This window comes from Lissotriton vulgaris, chromosome 11 (genome assembly GCF_964263255.1).
Source record: "Lissotriton vulgaris chromosome 11, aLisVul1.2, whole genome shotgun sequence".
In the NCBI taxonomy this organism is placed as follows: domain Eukaryota; kingdom Metazoa; phylum Chordata; class Amphibia; order Caudata; family Salamandridae; genus Lissotriton; species Lissotriton vulgaris.
Window position 1 is genome coordinate 44,236,159 of NC_141699.1, and position 19,138 is coordinate 44,255,296.

Sequence of the window (19,138 nt, forward strand, 5' to 3'; positions counted from 1 at the left end):
GGTACCAGAGGAAAAACAAACGTGTGCAGGAAAAAGTAACGTGGGCAGGTAACAGGAGGAAAAAGAAACGTGTGCAGGTGACAAAAGCGTACAAAGTGGAGCGGGGAGCAAACGGGCCATTACAGGACGAAATAGTGACGTGGCCAGTGACGTGGGCAGGTACCAAACGGGGCATTACAGCAGGAAAAAGTGACGTGAGCAGTGACTTGGGCAGGTTACACAACGTCAGGGCGGGCGGGGGCCCTGAGCCATGATTGCTCCCGGACAACGTCGGGACGGGCTGCTAGTATTTGTATATTTCTCTGAGCGAAAGAGAGCACAAGTGACTCAGCGAAAAGTTCTAGGTCTGTCCCCACGGTTCCAGAGGGATCATAGTTGTCATGTTCAGTGGTTGCCAGAACTGTTCGTTCTCGGTCTAGGTTTAGGGGGGCTAACGGTGGCAGTATGACATAGCTAGTTAAAGGGACAACATATTGTCATACAACTCCGGGGTTGCATGGACTCAGACTGGCACCATCCTACGTTTGTTGCCCCCAAACATGCAGTTCCTACTGATTTGTGGAAATGACAGAACACTAATAGAGAATTTTGAAGAATGCGGACCTTTAGTTAGCTCAACCTTCCCTCTACGATTTCTAAAGTTGAAGAAAAGATTCCCCCGTCTGTCAGTTGATTGCACATCTTCAAGACTTGCAGGAGACCCTTCAGGTCAGTATTGGATAGACACATTTCCAAGAAATGAACCTTAGTAGGTGATGGGTATTCCTCTGGCTTGGGACAAACCTGGATTATTGAAGGTTGTCGTGCTGTGACCTGTGGCTGTCAGGAAGCTGGACTGCACCGTAAGGAGTGGAGCTGCCTGACTGCTTGAAGGCCTGCATATCTGAGCACCTGATCCGCAACATCCCCACAGCTCATCTGTCCAAGAAGCGAGACGAAGACCAGGACCTCAGAATACATGGTTTGTGGAGTGATGTTCCTAAAAAGTGACACAGGTGTGTCTGCTCTGTCTTCCCCCCTCCCTTTAACCTTTGGATGTTCGTATCCGCCCGTCCCAGTCATACAGGAAGATGCAGGTTTGCATCCTTTACATGCCCAGGGTGGGGTCCGGTCTTGTTTGGTGGAGCTGGCTAACCCGATTCCCCGTTCATATGAACCATGACTCTAGCCAAATACCTCAATGACCACCAATTACTCGACACCACTCAGTCTGGTTTCAGACCCAACAACAGCACAGAAACTGCCCTCATCGCGGCCATGGATGAACCATAAATACAAGTTTGAACAGCATTAAAATATGTTCAAAAATACTTCCTTAACTGTAGACAGTGCCCTTTCGTGATCCATAACGTGGTACTGTAAACTGGCAGCCAAAGGGTTTGTACTGCAGGGGGTTGGGCCTACTTGTCCTAAGGACAAAATAAACATGAAAACTTGTAGCCCTTGACCCCAAACAATATGTCCTGGGCATCAGGCTATAGAAATCCCACATCCCTGACACCACTCAGTCTGGTTTCAGATCCATCCACATCACAGAAACAGCACTCTTCACCGCCAGGGATGAAATCCACATGACTCTGGACAGAGGAGACACGTGGCCCTCATCCTACAGGACCTTTCCGCAGCATTTGTCTCTTTGGGCCACATGCATCAAAGTATGGAATTGCGATGCCTAAATTGCGATTTTTTAAGGAATCGCAATTTAGGAATCGCAATTCCTTATGCATGTAGGAATCGCAAAAGAAATTGGGATTCCTATACATTGCTTAATTGCGAGTCGCAAATTGCGATTCATAATTAAGGAATGGCTCTCCATTCATTGCTATGGGCCTAGAGGCCAATAGGAAGGCATGGGATTGCATGCGCAATTTGCGAGTAGTCAAGTCAAGTTAAATATCTTTATTCGATTGTTTGCAATTGACAATCATAAAAGTACATTTCATAACATAAACATTTGATACAGATAAAATATGTAAAAAAAAGGCATTTGGAAAGAGCAAAGGACACAAGCGAAATAATTGGTTAAAAATATATATATACAGTGTGATAAAAGGATATGACTATCAGTAGCATGAATTAATTAACCTTCCATACTTTTTCTGAACTTGAGTACTAATTTTAAAAAGCAACAAGCAAACATGGTGCAGTCAGAATTTAGCATTTGAAGGTAATAAAGTGCTGGTCTGATTTGTGCAAAGTTCAGCCGTTTAAGAAGAGGTTTTAAAAACAATTTACGGGGAACTGTGTAATAAGAGCAAATGAATAAAAAGTGTGCCAGATCTTGCGGAGGCTTGTTGTCGCAGCCGCAAGCTGGCAACACTTGACCTCTATGGGCCCCGCTTGGAACAGCTAGCAGTAGGTGAAACAAGTCAAAACGAAACTCTGTCAACAAAAAACGTTCGTAACCAGACATGGGCCATGATAGGTAGGGTTCCATTTGTAGACAGGTTTTTTCAGAACGTACATCCTCACACTGTCTTTCTTAAGCTCTCTCTCCTCCCTAGCTAGATGCCTAGATAACATAAAGGTGTTCTTCACAAAGGTTACATCTGGTTTGGTTATTGACTCTGGGGTTAGGAAGAGGTCCAGCCTTCCCATTTCAAGAAGACATCTTCTAACATATTTTATCCAGGGGATCTTATACCTCCCTTCCCACGATAATGTGAACTGTGTTCAACCAGCTATTTAGCCAGCACAGCAAGGGATTTGCAGCTATTCTATCGCTTAGGTATTGTATGCCTAGTTCTTCATGGACGGAGAAGTTTGCCGTTCCCCTAGGGACCCTTAACACTTGTTTTAAGAAGTTATTTTCGGTGACCTCAAGATCACCTAGAGGAACAAGGCCCCATATTTCGCTCCCGTAACACGCGACAGCAGTGATTTTAGCTTGGTATAGCTTCAACATGGCAGTCACTGGGCTATTTCCCCTTTTCCTTGCAAAGTCTATTATTGCTGCCTTTGCCCGCACTACCTCACCCTTCTTCTTTCGTACCGCTGGTGCCCACGTTAATTTATGGTCAAAGAGAACACCAAGGTACGAGAAAGTCTTGGTTTTTGGTATTTTTTCACCATTAACTGAGAAGGGGTATGACTTTCTGGGGCCTGATCCTGTCATCATAACGAAGGATTTCGAGTTATTGATGCTCAGACCTCGAGAGTTCATGAATACGAAGAAGGAGTCTAGCAAGGTTTGGAGGCCTATTGCGGTTCTAGAAATTAGGACGGTGTCGTTCGCATATAGCAGGACGGGCACGCCCTTCCTTCCTATGTATGGGTAGTCTGTACCTGTTTTTAATAGATGCTCCTCCAGTTCATTAATATAAAGATTAAAAAGAAACGGGGCTAAAATACACCCCTGTCTGACCCCTCGATTTATCCTAAAATCCCTAGTTACTTTCAGGTCTTGGGTGTAGCGGACATTTGCTCTTGTGTCCGAGTGAAGGTCCGCCAAGAAGTTAATCAGATTTAGCTCCACCCCCATTTTTTTCAGGACCTCCCAGAGCCTACCTCTGTCGACGCAGTCAAAAGCGGACGATAAGTCCATAAAGGCCATGTGTATGGACCCTTTTCTGGCCATAGTATATTTGCCATTTATTAAATACAGATTCAGACACTGGGTTACCGTTGAGTGGCCTGGTCTGAACCCGTATTATGTTGGCGACATTATGTTGTTTTCGTTAGCCCATGCTACCAGCCTATTTAAGACTGTACCCCCCACCACCTTGGCGACTGAGTTAATCAAAGAGATAGGCCTATAACATACTACACTGTTTCGATCGCCCTTCTTAAATACAGGTACTATGGTTGAGGACCCCCAAGACTTTGGACAGCCAATTAATGCTCCAGCATTAATTACTGCGGTAAGGACAGGGGCCCAGAGGTGGATGTTGGATTTAAATAAGTCAGGAGGGAGGCCATCAGGGCCAGGGGCCTTATTGCAAGTTAAACCCCGGACCCCGTTCTCAACCTCCCCAGCTGTAAAGCACAAGAAAGCTTCCTCAGACGTTTTAATGTCAAATTCCGCTTGTGGCTCATCACTTTTAAAAATTTTACAAAAATGGGAGACCCACTCTTCCTCGGGTATATTAGTTCCAAGCGCAGGGTTACTGGGATCATCAAATAATGGTTTGTTGATAATGTTCCAGAACTTTGAGCTGTTACCCAGGATTGTGGGGTCGAGCAGGGACTCCCAGGTGCGTGCTTTTACTTCTCTTTTCCGAGATGCCAGAGTTGCCTTATATTTAGCTCTCAAGATCTTAATGCAGGGAGGGTCTCTTGGTTTAGTTTTTAAGGCCTTTTTGAGGTTTCGCCCAGCCTTGGAGCATGCTTGATCAAACCATCTTGGGTGGCAATCAGACTGACCCTTCGCTGGTATGGTTAACATTTGGCCAACTCTTTGTACCACAACAGAAAAGGCATTTAAAGTCATTTCGGGCGATGTGGCTGGAGAAACACAAAGTCCAAGTTCTTGGCCGCAGCTGGTATTAATTGAGCTATACAAAGTATCGCTGTTCACCATTGACCATTTCAATCTGCGGGTTCCGTTTATCGATTTTAAAGACCCACAGCCTTTGCGCGTCTTCCGCTGCTCAAAAATACCTGCTCCTACTACAATAGAGATGGGGTTGTGGTCGCTATGGATGCTTGTTTCAATTTGAAAGTCAGAGGCTAAATAGACAAGGTCAGTAGAAAGTAAAATGTGGTCTATATAGGAACCGTGACCAGAGCCTTTATAGGTAGGAACATCATAGATGTAAGAATCCACCGCCATGGACATAGCAACAGTTACATTCATATTGTCAATTAAGTTATTAGCATACGTGCCACGCACCGAGTGGTCAAAGTGGAAATCTGACCTGTTATTACAACCTAGGGAGCCGATGGACGTCATTTCTGGGTTGCCACATGGATGCGCGTTGAAGTCACCAGCAATTAATATATTTCGGGGCAAGCTTGCCGCTTTTGTTTTTAGAAAGTTGTGTAGATGATGAATGTTACACTCCCCCTGTAAAGATACTGCATTGTAGAAGTTGATCAGGGTAAGTGCCCTTTTACCCCTCCTGAGCTCCAAGACTTGGATGTGTCTATTTTCAGGTTGTCTGTTAATGACCTGACAGATAAGTGCAAGACTAATGTATGTTACCAGACCCCCCTTGGATCTTCCTCTGTTCGACGGGGCTGCTGGTGAAAAAAAGCTCTGAAAGCCCTCAATGTGTACATTTTCTTCTTCCAGCCATGTCTCTTGGAAACACAAAACAGTGTATTTCTTTATATGTACCACCCATGTTGGATCCTTTATCTTAGCAGCCAGACCTGCTATATTCCAAGACAGAACTTTTATAGTGCTAGGTGGTGTGTGACCTAGTCCTGCTGCCTGTACCATGTTTGAGGGTGTAGTTGGGACTTGATTACCTCGATCTATTGCTACGTCTACTTGTGCTTCGCTAGTAGAGAGCGGGGGATTTTCCACACTGAGGACAGGGCTATAGTCTTGGGTGATGGGATGTGATGAAATAGACCCGTTTTGTGGCAGCGTGCTCTCGGGATGGTATATAAGCGGATCTGCTATACAGATTTCTTCTAACTCTTGGATGGGAGCTGTTGCACTCTCTAGATTGGTGTTCTTTATTATATTGGGTGGTACTACCCATTTTACAGAATCAAAGACGGGCGAAGAGAGTGAGGGTGCTGTTTGTCAATCAATCTCGTCCAAGTAATCTGGGGATAAGAGGGCATCAAATCTATTTGAGATGGGAACCCCATATTGCATATTTGAATGATATGGGTATGAGTAGTCTCGTTGTTGTATGTGGGGTGAAAACTCCCTTCTCTCTCGAAATGTTGAGAGATAGTTTTTAGGCCAACTCTCCCAAGGTGGATCCTGCCTCTGGTGTGTGAAATCTGTTGAGATGGCCTGACTATGGTACCAGGGAGTTACCCTTGGTTGGTAGTGGACTGCTGGCTCGAGCATCCCCCCCCTGGCCGTAGATCGTCAGTGGTTGTGTTGAATTTTGGCCAGAGATGTTTGAGGGGTAAAAGTAGCTTAGATCCCTCGTGCGGATCAGGCTATTTGTCACGCCACCTTTCCAGCTGCTAATGTAACTAGCCGCACGACTTTCCCCAAAATTTACCACAATACAGTCACCCTCAGTTGATTTAAATCTAGTGCCCACCCAATCTACCCTTCTCACATAGGAGATGTGACCATTTATATGGCGGGGAATCGGTCTGTGTATGGTCAGCCAGTGGCTGACTTTATTTTTTAATTCCACTTGGGACTCTGACCTCTCACCTACTAATTTAGGTACACCTATCAGAACAATGGTGTATGGCCTAGATTCAGGGGGGAGATTTATATGAATGGGTCTTTTAGCTACCACTGGTTTTGACGTTTTGTCCCCTGCTATGTTTGTGTTTGTGGACAAATTTGGAGTTTTGGTATGACCCGGCGGCTCTGTGAGAGTTTTATCTAATTTAGCAGGGGAACCCTCCGCGGCCCATTCGGTTTCATCTTTTTCAGTTTCAGGCATAATTGGGGTACTGCTCAGGATTGTGGCCACTGTATGTGATGAGTTTGCATCTACGTGTGGATTTGTTGCTGGTGTGGTCGGGACTATATCACCCTGTTGGATGGGCGAAGGTGGTTTAGTGGCAATATTTAATGTAACTCTCTTGGGCCGCGCGTTTTTAGTGCTAGTTGGATTAAGAGAGCTACTTGCTGGTACGAAGGTGGAAGTTGATTTTGGTGCTTTCAGTATTTTTAGCAAACTAGAGGATGCGTCGTTTTGTGCCCTCTCGAATTTCCCTAATGCCTTCTCAATGTTAATGACTCTTTCATTGATAGGCAACAAGAGGGACCTGACTAGCGTTTCTATTTCACTCAGGAAGGAATTGTTTGTTGTTGGAGACTGGACTGTCTGACTTGACTGGTGTGTTACCGTGTTTGTGTACAACGGCCGCTTTTCACTGAGGGGAAGGTCTATGCCTTGATTTGATGGTGATAAGGGCGGGATTGCTGTATTTATGGCAAGTTTAGCCAGTCTAAAGTTTGACCAGATGTCTTTAACTGAATGCTTCTGTTTAGCTATTGGACGATAAATTTTCCTCATTAAAGGTTTTGTTTTGTGTTTTTTCCCCCGGTGTTGCTTTACAATTGAAATGGCACAGCTGTTCCCAGGGGCAGGTTGTGTTATAGGCGATACACCCCCCACGAGTACATCCCCTGGGACCAGAGAGGCTGTGGGCGGTGAACAAGAAATCTCGCCATGATTGCTGGTCTGAGTGGGACTACCATCCCTGCTGTTAACTATAGATGGTGTAAACAAATCTGATGGAGTGTTATCTCTGGTTTAGGAGCTTGGAAGCCCCGTAAAAGATAACATTAGTATGGACTCTTGAGAGTTCAGAGTATTGTCCATGATATTAATGTTATTTGTTGTGTGCTGTGAGATATCGGGAAAGCACAGACCTGGGGTTACTGAAAGGCGTCTCTCAGTATTTTGTATAGCATCCGCCACTACGCCAATCGTTTTCTGAATCATGAGGTCGATAGCAGTTAGAGAAGGTAGTGGCGTGTTGGAGCCATTTTTAGTTCTGGTTGTGGATCTCGTGGTCGCTGGGGTTTTCCTAGTTTTAGACATCCTTTTGCAGGGAATTGTGTGTGATGTGTACTAGGTTGCACTTTGATTTACAGCTGTACTGTGGAGCAATAACAGAGTGCAGCTTAAATGAATGGTGCGGCAGGAAATGTCAGGGGGTGGCCCGTCCTGGCCTCTTCGGTCCCCTACACAGGGCGCCCGCCCTTTGCCGGGCGAGGCCCCGCGCGCTCCAGCGACGCGGGAGATGAATGCCGGTTTTAAGCGCCTCCTGGCGCGCCCCGCCTCAACGCGACCTCCGGTCGCGGAGGCCGCTGGGAGTTGTAGTTTCACTCTGTCTCCCCCACACAGCGGCAGCGCTGATGGAGGGAGGCTGTGGCGGGGGGAGGTGACAGGCAGCGGCGGAGCAGCGGCGAAGGCAGCAGTGCCGGTGTCTCGTCAAGGGCTCTCTGGCAGGTTTGATGGCAGTTATCTGTATGCTGGCAGGAAAGTTTGCACAGGCACCCCAATAGATACTTGCGAATTGTGCATGCAATTTGAAGAGTGCACCACGGAAATTGCCATGTGACCACATGTTGCGCACACACACGCCCCAAGGGGGCATATGTGTGTGTAACATGGAACTTTGAAAAATGCACTTAAGTGCATTTTTTAAAGTTTTGCAAATTAACATCAACTTTAAATTGATGGTAATTTGCAATCCCTAATTGCGAAATCACAATTTAGAATTGCATCATGCATTGCATTTAGGGAATCACAATTTGTGATGCCCTAAATGCATTTGCAATTTAAGTAATCACAATTTTTGCGATTACTTAAACTGCAAATTTGCATTTGGGTTGGTGCATCCCAAACGCAAAAATACCGGTCGCAAAGGGGTACGTTGCGACTGGTATTTAGAATGATGCATGTGCCTCTTGGTCTCCTACAGATCCTCATCTAACACAAACATGACATTGGAATCCAAGGACACACACTCGGATGGATCTGCTCTCTCCTGACTGGAAGGACGCAGTCCATGAGCCTGACACGTACACCTTAGACGCTCGTGACCTCATCTGCAGAGTTGTGCAAGGACCCTCTCTGAGCCTTACCCTCATCAACACCTACATGATCCCTCTAGCCAGCATCATCCGCTGTCAGGATATCCATGTCCTCGCCTACGACACACACCTCATTCTCTCTCTCATTGACAAGACACCTAATACCCGGATCAAGTTCAATGCGTGCATGACGGTAATCACCAACTGTCTAAAGCAGAGCATCGGCAAGACCGAATGCATATCAACGTGGGACTCCATTTGTGGGGTACAGAGTAAATACCGACACCCACCCACACCAAGGACGTCGGGATCATCAACAGTAAACTGGACATGATCGCCAAGTCAATGCTGTCACCACCTCACGCTTCCATACCCAGAAGATGCTGAGGAAGTTTTCAAATGGCTCCTAATCAGCATCCGGAAATCTGTCACACACACCCTGGTCACAAGCAAGCTGCACTATGGGAACACCCTAAATGCCAAGGTCAACAAGAACAAACTCACCAGAAGACTGCAGACCATTCAGAACTCAGCCGCCAGAATCTCTCTCAACCTCCCACGCCACACTCACATCTCACCACACCTGAAGGAGCTCCGCTGCTTCCCATTCGCAAATGAGCGCAATTCAAACTCCTCACCCACACTTTCAAGGCACTACATAACACTGACCCAGAATCCCACAACAATCACATCTGCTTTCACAAAGCTCCTCGACACCTCTGCTCGTCCGGACTCATGCTTGCATAAATCCCAGGCTTACAGAAAACCAGATCTGCCGGCCAAGGCCTCTCCTACATCGCTCCTAAAGCATGGAGTGACATAAGAGCCTCCTCCTCACTTCTTGAGCTCCGCACGAATTTTAAGCCCTGGCTTTGCGAGTAGCAGCGCTATGCCCTCTGTGTGCCTAGACTGTCAGCTGCTCAACGCCAGGATACCCTGCGGGTGAAAGTGCACTCTACAAATCTGCGTAGCAAGACAACCACAGCACAGCCCATACTTTCTTGAGGTATTGCTCCTTCTTGTTGGGTCTGGGCCCTCATTCTAAAGTCCACCTCTCACTTAGAGCTTAGAGGGCGTGGGTGTTCAGTGAGTGCCCTCCCCCAAGCGTGGTTATTTTGAGGATACCTGTAAAGACCAGCTGGACCTTTACGTATCTCCCGAAGACGCGGCAGTGCTTCTCGTGAACATGGTTAGAAGGCCTTCGATTACCTTTGATTTGGGCACAGAGATTCTTGACAGCGCTGGACTTTGTTTGGGGTCTTGCCCTCTATTTGGGTAGTGGCTTTTGTAAACCCTAGGGCACAGCTTTCCAAACTTTTCATGTTGGTGACACACTTTCTAGACATGCATCATTTCGGGACACAGTAAAGCAGTGTAGCGAGCGAGCCCGAACCACCTAAAGGGTTTGGGGGGGTGGGGGGGGTCTCAAAGTGCAGATGTTACAGGTGAGGTACAGTCTAGTAAGGACTAAATCAGGTTACCCGTTTAGTCTTCTTTTTTCTAAAGCTAACATTTCAGTTAAAAAGCACCCGCCTCCAAGATCAGCACAGACTTCTAGCTGTGCCTCTTACTCTTTTTTGTTTCCAAATATTTTATTTGCATTTTATAAATGAGGACCAAAAGTCTAGTACAGAAAAGTTTACCAAGTACTGCAGAGGTGAATGGCTAGAAAAAGTAGCAGAGGCTGCTGAAATGAGATCAACCAGCATACCAACCGGTAAGACCTCAGACAAGCGAGTGTGATGCCACAGCCAGACAGAGAGGAAGACAACAAAAGGTGGAGGAGCCAGAGGTCTGTGGACTTGGCAACCGGACTCGGGCTGCAGAGAAAGCTCTGGGAATTGTCTCCTGCTGTTTAATGACAGCACTGTAGGTATTTAAATATCCCCCATTAGTATTTCTACAGATGAAGAACACGTCTTTAGAAATGCATTTGGAAGCATAGCAGCGTCACCATCAGCCGCACGTCAGAGGCTCCCGTGAAGTATTTACTGAATGCAGTGGAATCCTTTGTAGTGCGCGCTGATTGTAGAGGGAACCATGATAGCAATCTGAAACCGTGGCAGCTATGCCTCATTGTTGGACTTGGCCCTTCCTGCTGGGTCATCCCTAAACTGTTTGCCTTTTTCCTCTTATATTTCCTCTGACCTGTTTTTGTTGGTTTAGGACTCTGGGCACTTTACCACTGCTGACCCGTGCTAAAGTGCATATGCTCTCCCTGTTGTAAATTGTTACATTGATTGGTGTTCATGTTTGGCTTATTTGGTTTACTGTCAGTCCCTAGTCGAGTGCACCACTGGGGTGCCAGGGCTTGTAAATACAAATGCCGCTAAGACTATTTTGAAACGCTGAACAAAGAACTGTGGCAACCTAATTACAAGTAACTGGAACCCTTTTTTTGTACAAAGACCGTATTTACAAGCCTGCTTTAAAAATATATATAAAGAGAATATTTTTGCAAGAGATACAGTCTTGTGTCATTGTGTAGGGGGGGTTGATGGTTATTGTGTGTGATACTGCAAATGTTTAACCCTATGTACTCCAGAGTTTAGCCTAGACTGCTTGCGCCACACTACCTAGAGGGTGAGCAGGGGTTATTTCTGGGAGTAATCCTTTGCCCTGACTTAGAGGAGAGGGTCCCTGCTTGTCGCCATTGCTGCACTGCGCCAACCAGAGACCCCCCAATTCTAACACTCATCCCGCGACACACCCACACATGACAGGCGACACAGTACTGTGTCCCGACACAGAGTTTGGAAAGCTCTGCCCTCGGGCATCGCTGTTTGTGAACTAGAAACAATATGCTGCGAAGCGAGCAAACCATTCATAGCAGGAGGCATTGCAGCCATTGCACATGAATCAAATCATCTACGATTCGAAGTAGAACCCTCGCAGACACCTTTCTTACAAACTTAGTTACCTCAATCTTAGGTGTGGTTTTAATTATGTGGCCTGAAGCTCCATTAGCAAGGCCGCGTTGAACGTCATCCACAACCAACCCGTCACCAGCCCGAACACTCCTGTGATCCCAGTGTTGTCCCTGTGAGCACCGACAAACGAATCCCATCCCTCTAGTGCGGCTGGATCACTGTGCAGAGATCGCCCAGAAACAAAGTTCACAGTTGTGTGTAAATTACTGCACCCAGTAATTGCTGAGTGCGAATAAGACCTCACCCTTTGTTAAATCTCTGCAGGTCTTATCTGCCAGAATTTAAAAGGGGAAATGTATATGGTAGTTACCTTGACGAGCAGCTTTTGGTGCAGTGAGCACTAAAAAACTGCATGATACTTCACACAAACTAGGAGTAGGTGATATTTATTGCACCTGTTAAATTGTGATCCCCGGGGAGTCACACTTCATCTGGTGCGATAAAATGGCACCTTCCTTCAGCCCACTCGTATCTTGCAGTGGCGGGTTGGTTGCAGTGGTGGGTTGGTTGCAGTGGAGGGGGTTTTGTAGTGGCAGGTTGGTTTCAGTGGGGGTTGGTTGCAGTGGGGGGAGTTTGCAGTGGCGGGTTGGTTGCAGTGGCGGGTTGGTTGCAGTGGGGGTTGGTTGCAGTGGTGGGTTGGTTGCAGTGGCGGGTTGGTTGCAGTGGCGGGTTGGTTGCAGTGGGGGGTTGGTTGCAGTGGCGGGTTAGTTGCAGTGGCAAGTTGGTTGCAGTGGGGGTTGGTTGCAGTGGCTGGTTGGTTGCAGTGGCTGGTTGGTTGCAGTGGCTGGTTGGTTGCAGTGGCGGGTTGGTTGCAGTGGGGGTTGGTTGCAGTGGCGGGTTAGATGCAGTGGCGGGTTGTTGCTGTAGGGCGAAGCAGTTGCGGGTTCTGTGGGGCGGCTCTTGATATAGTGGGAAGGAGGGGTGAGCAGGGGTGAGCTCTGTTAGGGCCCTGTTGATGTGGTGAAAGCGTGCTTAATTGAATCAGGGCAGGTGATATAGTGGGATGGAGTCCCTGGTTACAAGGTGAGACTGTTTACATAGTCCGAAGGAGTGGTCTCTTCAATCAAGGGACTGTTGAGGGAGTAGGAATGAGTGCCCGGTTCTGTTGTGCGACTTGATACAGATGGAAAGAGTAGAGAGTTCTGTTGGTGGACTGCTGTCCTAGCAAGACATTTTCTGAATTCTTGGTTTAAAAATTCTCTTCAGTGCTATGGAGGAGTGTTAGTTTTTAGGTTTCTGCCTGTAGAGTTCAAAAACAGAAACAATACCTAGCTTATACCTTCAAATCTTGCAATCATCTGGAAACACATTAGATACACTTCTTGTTCCTGAGCAGGACCTGCACCTTGCTGTAAAAGTTCTTCCAGGCAGTTATGTGTTGTGCTTCCTCATTACCCTACACAGGAAGCATTGATACATGTAATCAGTTTCCAGGCATACCTGCAGACAGCAGGAACCCCACATCCGGAGGCTCCGATTTGACTAATCATTATCCGAGAAATCAGCAAACAGAATTGCATTTAGTCCCTTCATCTGCATCGCAACGTATTTAACTTAGAAAAGATAGAAAGTGACACCTGGTCATCTACAGATATCACAGAACGTCCTTGTTTGTCTAGGCGACGCATCATTTTCAGCCACTGTCCATCAGATATATACAGTAATTCATTATTGAAATCACCAGAGGACATTGTTTTCAACATTTCACTGTGTATTACCAGCGTCCTATCATCATGGGCATTTGAGATTACTTTTGAAATATCGCATTGGCCTTATTGATTGTTTAACATTATAGGTTTCCAATCCACATCAAGAATTCATCAATTGTCTTTACTGTGGCCCTCTTCCTGACGAAGGCCCCTTGGCTGTGCCGAAACGCGTGTAGAATTCTACCAGTCATTTAACTTTGTGACACTCTATTCTCAATTGACAGTGTTCTATATATACTGACCTGATGTATCATTCTATGACAATGTATTACCATTTCAACAATGTTTTTAATTAATTTCCAGTATGGTTGTGAGTCAGTATGATGGATATGAAAGTGAATGAATGATTTTCCAATGTTTTCATTCTTTAAAATCGTAATAAATGCTAACTTTTGCATTTTTTGTAAATTTATAGTTGTCTTTCTGATAATTATGTATGTAGGAGCATCAATTATGGTCTACATTTTGGTTGCCTTAAATCTGTACTTTTATTAATAAATGTCATGCCACTATTTCTTTAAAGGTGGTGAAAAGCTCTTCTGAAATGATTCCTGATACTCTTGTTGATTTTTTGCTACAGGTGAACTTCTGGCAAAGTGAACAGTGCAATATGATCAACGGCACCGCTGGCCAGATGTGGCCACCCTTTATGGAGTCCTCCACCAACCTCGAGTTCTACAGCCCAGATGCCTGCAGGTCAGACCTCAATTTTCTCTGGACTGACCCTACCCCCTCCAGTTACTCCCATCACGCTGGGCTTCAGAGGGTATCCAGTCCCAGGACCCATTGGCTTCTCTGCAAGGTTTCCTTCCCTGCCCCAAAGGAAGTGGAATCTGTGCAGACACCGTTGAGTCCCTCCAAAGGCCAACTGTCCTCCCCTACCACCCTCTCGGGTGGCACACAATGAGGTAACAGGCTACAGAGAGTTCGGATCTGGGCCAGTCATAACCTCGGCACCCCTCTTCATGTCTCACCTCCAAGTGTCTGCTCCAGTGTGACTGTCCCCACCTTTGTGTCTGTCCTATCCCCTTGCCGTTCCTATGCTCTGTAGCATCTCATAGTCGCTTGAGCAGGTTATAAAAAACTTCAAATATAATGAACAAATAATGCTCTCTGTTTTGGGTACCAAGGGACATCTGCAATCCTGGACAAAGGCAGGAGACCGCCAAGCACACTGATCCATTGGTGGGAATTATGGCTCTAGATGGCATGTTGCCACTTACTGTTCCATCTGGCGTCCATTGGACCATGTCACCACCGGATTTCTTGTCGCTCAGGTCCATCCGAATGGTGGGGACCAGTGCACTAAACCTCCAGCTTCTCAGAAGGGTCTAGTGCCCACTGGCCCATGCTTAGGCCGCCCTACGGTCTGGACTGATGGATCTCGTCCTCGCCCGCTGGCCCATGCTTAGGCCGCCCTAAGGTCTGGACTGAGGGACCTCGTCCTCGTCCGCTGGCCCATGCTGAGGCTGCCCTAAGGTCTGGACTGAGGGATCTCGTCCTCGCCTGCTGGTCCATGCTTAGGCCGCCCTAAGGACTGGATTGAGGGATCTCGTCCTCGCCCGCTGGCCCATGCTTAGGCCGCCGTAAGATCTGGACTGATGGATCTCAACCGCTGGCCCATGCTCAGGCTGCCCAAAGGTCTGGACTGAGGGATCTCGTCCTCGCCCGCTGGCCCATGCTCAGGCTGCCCAAAGGTCTGGACTGAGAAATCTCGTCCTCGCCCGCTGGCCAATGCTCAGGCTGCCATAAGGACTGGACTGAGGAATCTCGTCCTCGCCCGCTGGCCCATGCTTAGGCCGTCCTAAGGTCTGGACTGAGGGATCTCACCCGCTGGCTCATGCTCAGGCTGCCCTAAGGTCTGGACTGAGGGATCTCGTCCTCGCCCGCTGGCCCATGCTCAGGCTGCCCTATGGTCTGGACTGAGGGATCTCACCCGCTGGCTCATGCTCAGGCTGCCATAAGGACTGGACTGAGGGATCTCGTCCTCGCCCGCTGGCCCATGTTCGGGCTGCCCTAAGGTCTGGACTGAGGGATCTCGTCCTCGCCCGCTGGCTCATGCTCGGGCTGCCCTAAGGTCTGGACTGAGGGATCTTGTCCTCGCCCGCTGGCCCATGCTCAGGCTTTCCTAAGGTCTGGACTGATGGATCTCGTCCTCGCCCGCTGGCTCATGCTCTGGCTGCCCTACGGTCTGGACTGATGGATCTCGTCCTCACCCGCTGGCTCATGCTCGGGCTGCCCTATGGTCTGGACTGATGGATATCGTCCTCGCCCGCTGGCTCATGCTCGGGCTGCCCTACGGTCTGGACTGATGGATCTCGTCCTCGCCCGCTGGTCTATGCTCCTCAGGGTGCCCTAAGGTCTGGACTGAGGGATCTCGTTCTCATCCGCTGGCCCATGCTTAGGCCGCCCTAAGGTCTGGACTGATGGATCTCGTCCTCGTCCGCTGGCCCATGCTTAGGCCGCGCTAAGGTCTGGACTGATGGATCTCATCCTCGCCCGCTCGCTCATGTGGTGGTGCATGTGTTGGTAGTGCTTGTGTTGGTGGTGGTGCATGTGTTGGTGGTGGTGCTGGTGGTGGTGCATGTGTTGGTGGTGGTGCGTGTGTTGGTGTTGGTGCATGTGTTGGTGGTGGTGCGTGTGTTGATGGTGGTGCGTGTGTTGGTGGTGAGTGTTGGTGGTGCGTGTGTAGGTGGTGCGTGTGTTGGTGGTGGTGCATGTGTTGGTAGTGCTTGTGTTGGTGGTGGTGCATGTGTTGGTGGTGGTGCTTGTGTTGGTGGTGGTGCGTGTGTTGGTTGTGATGTGTTGGTGGTGAGTGTTGATGGTGGTGCGTGTGTTGGTGGTGGTGCGTGTGTTGGTAGTGCTTGTGTTGGTGATGGTGCATGTGTTGGTGGTGTTGCTTGTGTTGGTGGTGGTGCATGTGTTGGTGGTGGTGCGTGTGTTGGTAGTGCTTTTGTTGGTGGAGGTGAGTGTGTTGGTGGTGGTGCATGTGTTGGTGGTGGTGCGTGTGTTGGTGGTGGAGCATGTGTGTGAGAGGCCAAGCTGTTGTCGATAGTGTGTCTTCACATAGGAGGTGCTGCCATCTGCAATGTTCAGTGTAGGCTCCACAGCTCTCCTTGTGGTAATGAGCAGTGTGTGCCATACAAACGTGAGATTGATGCACTCTGCCTTGAGTGTGATGTGGCCTCTGGTGTATATGTTGGTGTGGGCAGGTCAAAGCTTCATTGAGGAGAGAGCCTGTATCCCATGTACACTCCAGAGTCTGATGCCCTTTCACTTTGGGTTGATGTTGTTCTATAGAGTAATCTTTTCCTTGTTCTTGTTCTGACCTCTCACCTGTCCTCATCATCCTATCCTTGCAGGTCCATGACGATGGTGTACAAGGAGTCCGGGGAGTTCAAGGGCATCCCCACCTTCCGGTTCACGGCACCCGACACCCTGTTCGCCAACGGAAGTGTGTACCCCCCCAATGAAGGCTTCTGCCCCTGCGTGGCCTCTGGTGTCCAGAACGTCAGCTCCTGCAGATTCAGTGCGTACCTCATCCTGTACCTCACCCTGTACCTCATCCTGTACCTCACCCTGTACCTCACCCTGTACCTCACCCTGTACCTCCTCCTGTACCTACCGCTGTAGCTAACCCTGTAGCTCACCCTGTACCTCACCCTGTACCTCACCCTGTACCTCACCCTGTACCTCACCCTGTACCTCACCCTGTACCTTAACCTGTACCTCACCCTGTACCTCACCCTGTACCTCCTCCTGTACCTCCTCCTGTACCTCCTCCTGTACCTCCTCCTGTACCTACTCCTGTACCTACTCCTGTAGCTCACCCTGTACCTCATCCTGTACCTCACCATGTACCTCAACCTGTACCTCAACCTGTACCTCAACCTGTACCTCCTCCTGTACCTCCTCCTGTACCTCCTCCTGTACCTCACCCTGTACCTCCTCCTGTAGCTCACCCTGTACCTTATCCTGTACATCATCCTGTACATCATCCTGTACATCATCCTGTAGCTCATCCTGTACCTCACCCTGTACCTCACCCTGTACCTCCTCTTGTACCTCAACCTGTACCTCACCCTGTACCTCTTAAGTATTCCTTCTGTTCACGCCCCCTGAAGTCTGCTCATGTGTCTGTCACTCTGAAAAGGCTCTATACCCAGAGTTGTACTGCAAATAACATGTACTCGGCACCTTAGCAAATGATATGTTCACATTTCAGTGACCCGTCGGCTGCATCTTCACCCGTGTGTGTGCACACAACATGTGAATATGTGGGTAGCCATAAACATGTGTGAAGAATCCCCCACAGTTGTGAGTGGGCGATTTATGAACACTACAGCCAGTCGTGTCATTCCTGTTTAATCATATATCAGCACTGGCTTCTGACATGGAGCCACTGCACGGAGCTAGCCAGCACTGGCTTCTGACATGAAGCTGCTCCACAGAGCTAGCCAACACTGGCTTCTGTCCTGGAGCCACTGCACAGGGCTAGCCAGCACTGGCTACTGGCACGAAGCCACTGCACGGAGCTAGCCATCACTGGCTTCTGTCCTGGAGCCACTGCACAGGACTAGCCAGCACTGGCTTCTGACATGAAGCTGCTCCACAGAGCTAGCTAACACTGGCTTCTGTCCTGGAGCCACTGCACAGGGCTAGCCAGCACTGGCTTCTGACATGAAGCCACTGCACAGGGCTAGCCAACAGTAGCTTCTGACATGAATCCACTACATGGAGCTAGCCAGCACTGGCTTCTGACATGAAGCCACTGCACAGGGCTAGCCAGCACTGGCTTCTGACATGAATCCACTGCATGGAGCTAGCCAGCACTGGCTTCTGACATGAAGCCACTGCACAGGGCTAGCCAGCACTGGCTTCTGACATGAAGCCACTGCATGGAGCTAGCCAGAATTGGCTTCTGACATGAAGCCACTGCACAGAGCTAGCCAGCACTGGCTTCTCACATGAAACCACTGCTCTAGGCTAGCCAGCACTGGCTTCTAACATGAATCTACTGCACAGAGCTTGCCAGCACTGGCTTCTGACATGCTGCCACTGCATGGAGCTAGCCAGCACTGGCTTCTGACATGAAGCCACTGCACAGGGCTAGCAAGCACTGGCGTCTGACACAAATCCACTGCACGGAGCTAGCCAGAATTGGCTTTTGACAGGAAGCCACTGCACAGAGCTAGCCAGCACTGGCTTCTCACACGAAACCACTGCACTGGGCTAGCCAGCACTGGCTACTAACATGAAGCCACTGCACAGGGCTAGCCAGCACTGGCTTCTGACATGAAGCCACAGCACAGAGCTAGCCAGCACTGGCTTCTGACATAAAGCCACTGCACAGGGCTAGCCAGCACTGGCTTCTGACATGAATCCACTGCATGGAGCTAGCCAGCACTGGTTTCTGACATGAAGCCACTGCACAAGGCTAGCCAGCACTGGCTTCTGACATTAAGCCACTGCATAGCCAGCACTGGCTTCTGACACAAATCCGCTGCACAGAGCTAGCCAGAATTGGCTTCTGACATGAAGCCACTGCACAGAGCTAGCCAGCACTGGCTTCTCACATGAAACCACTGCACTGGGCTAGCCAGCACTGGCTTCTAACATGAATCTACTGCACAGAGCTAGCCAGCACTGGCTTCTGACATGAAGCCACTGCACAGGGCTAGCCAGCACTGGCTTCTCACATGAAACCACTGCACTGGGCTATCCAGCACTGGCTTCTGACATGAAGCCACTGCACAGGGCTAGCCAGCACTGGCTTCTAACATGAAGCCACTGCACAGAGCTAGCCAGCAATGGCTTCTGACATGAAGCCACTGCACAGGGCTAGCCAGCACTGGCTTCTC

The 19,138-nt window shown here is 48.8% G+C and overlaps 1 protein-coding gene across 2 annotated transcripts in view; it reads left to right on the forward strand.

Annotated features, from left to right (window-relative positions):
- Positions 1-19,138, forward strand: part of SCARB1 (scavenger receptor class B member 1) — a 549,841-nt gene that overhangs the window by 339,484 nt on the left and 191,219 nt on the right. For both annotated transcript variants that reach the window (XM_086942688.1, XM_086942687.1), the window contains exons 6-7: positions 13,858-13,973; positions 16,640-16,806. In XM_086942688.1, coding sequence (XP_086798814.1) covers positions 13,858-13,973; positions 16,640-16,806 — 283 coding nt within the window. The remainder of the gene's footprint in view (positions 1-13,857; positions 13,974-16,639; positions 16,807-19,138) is intronic.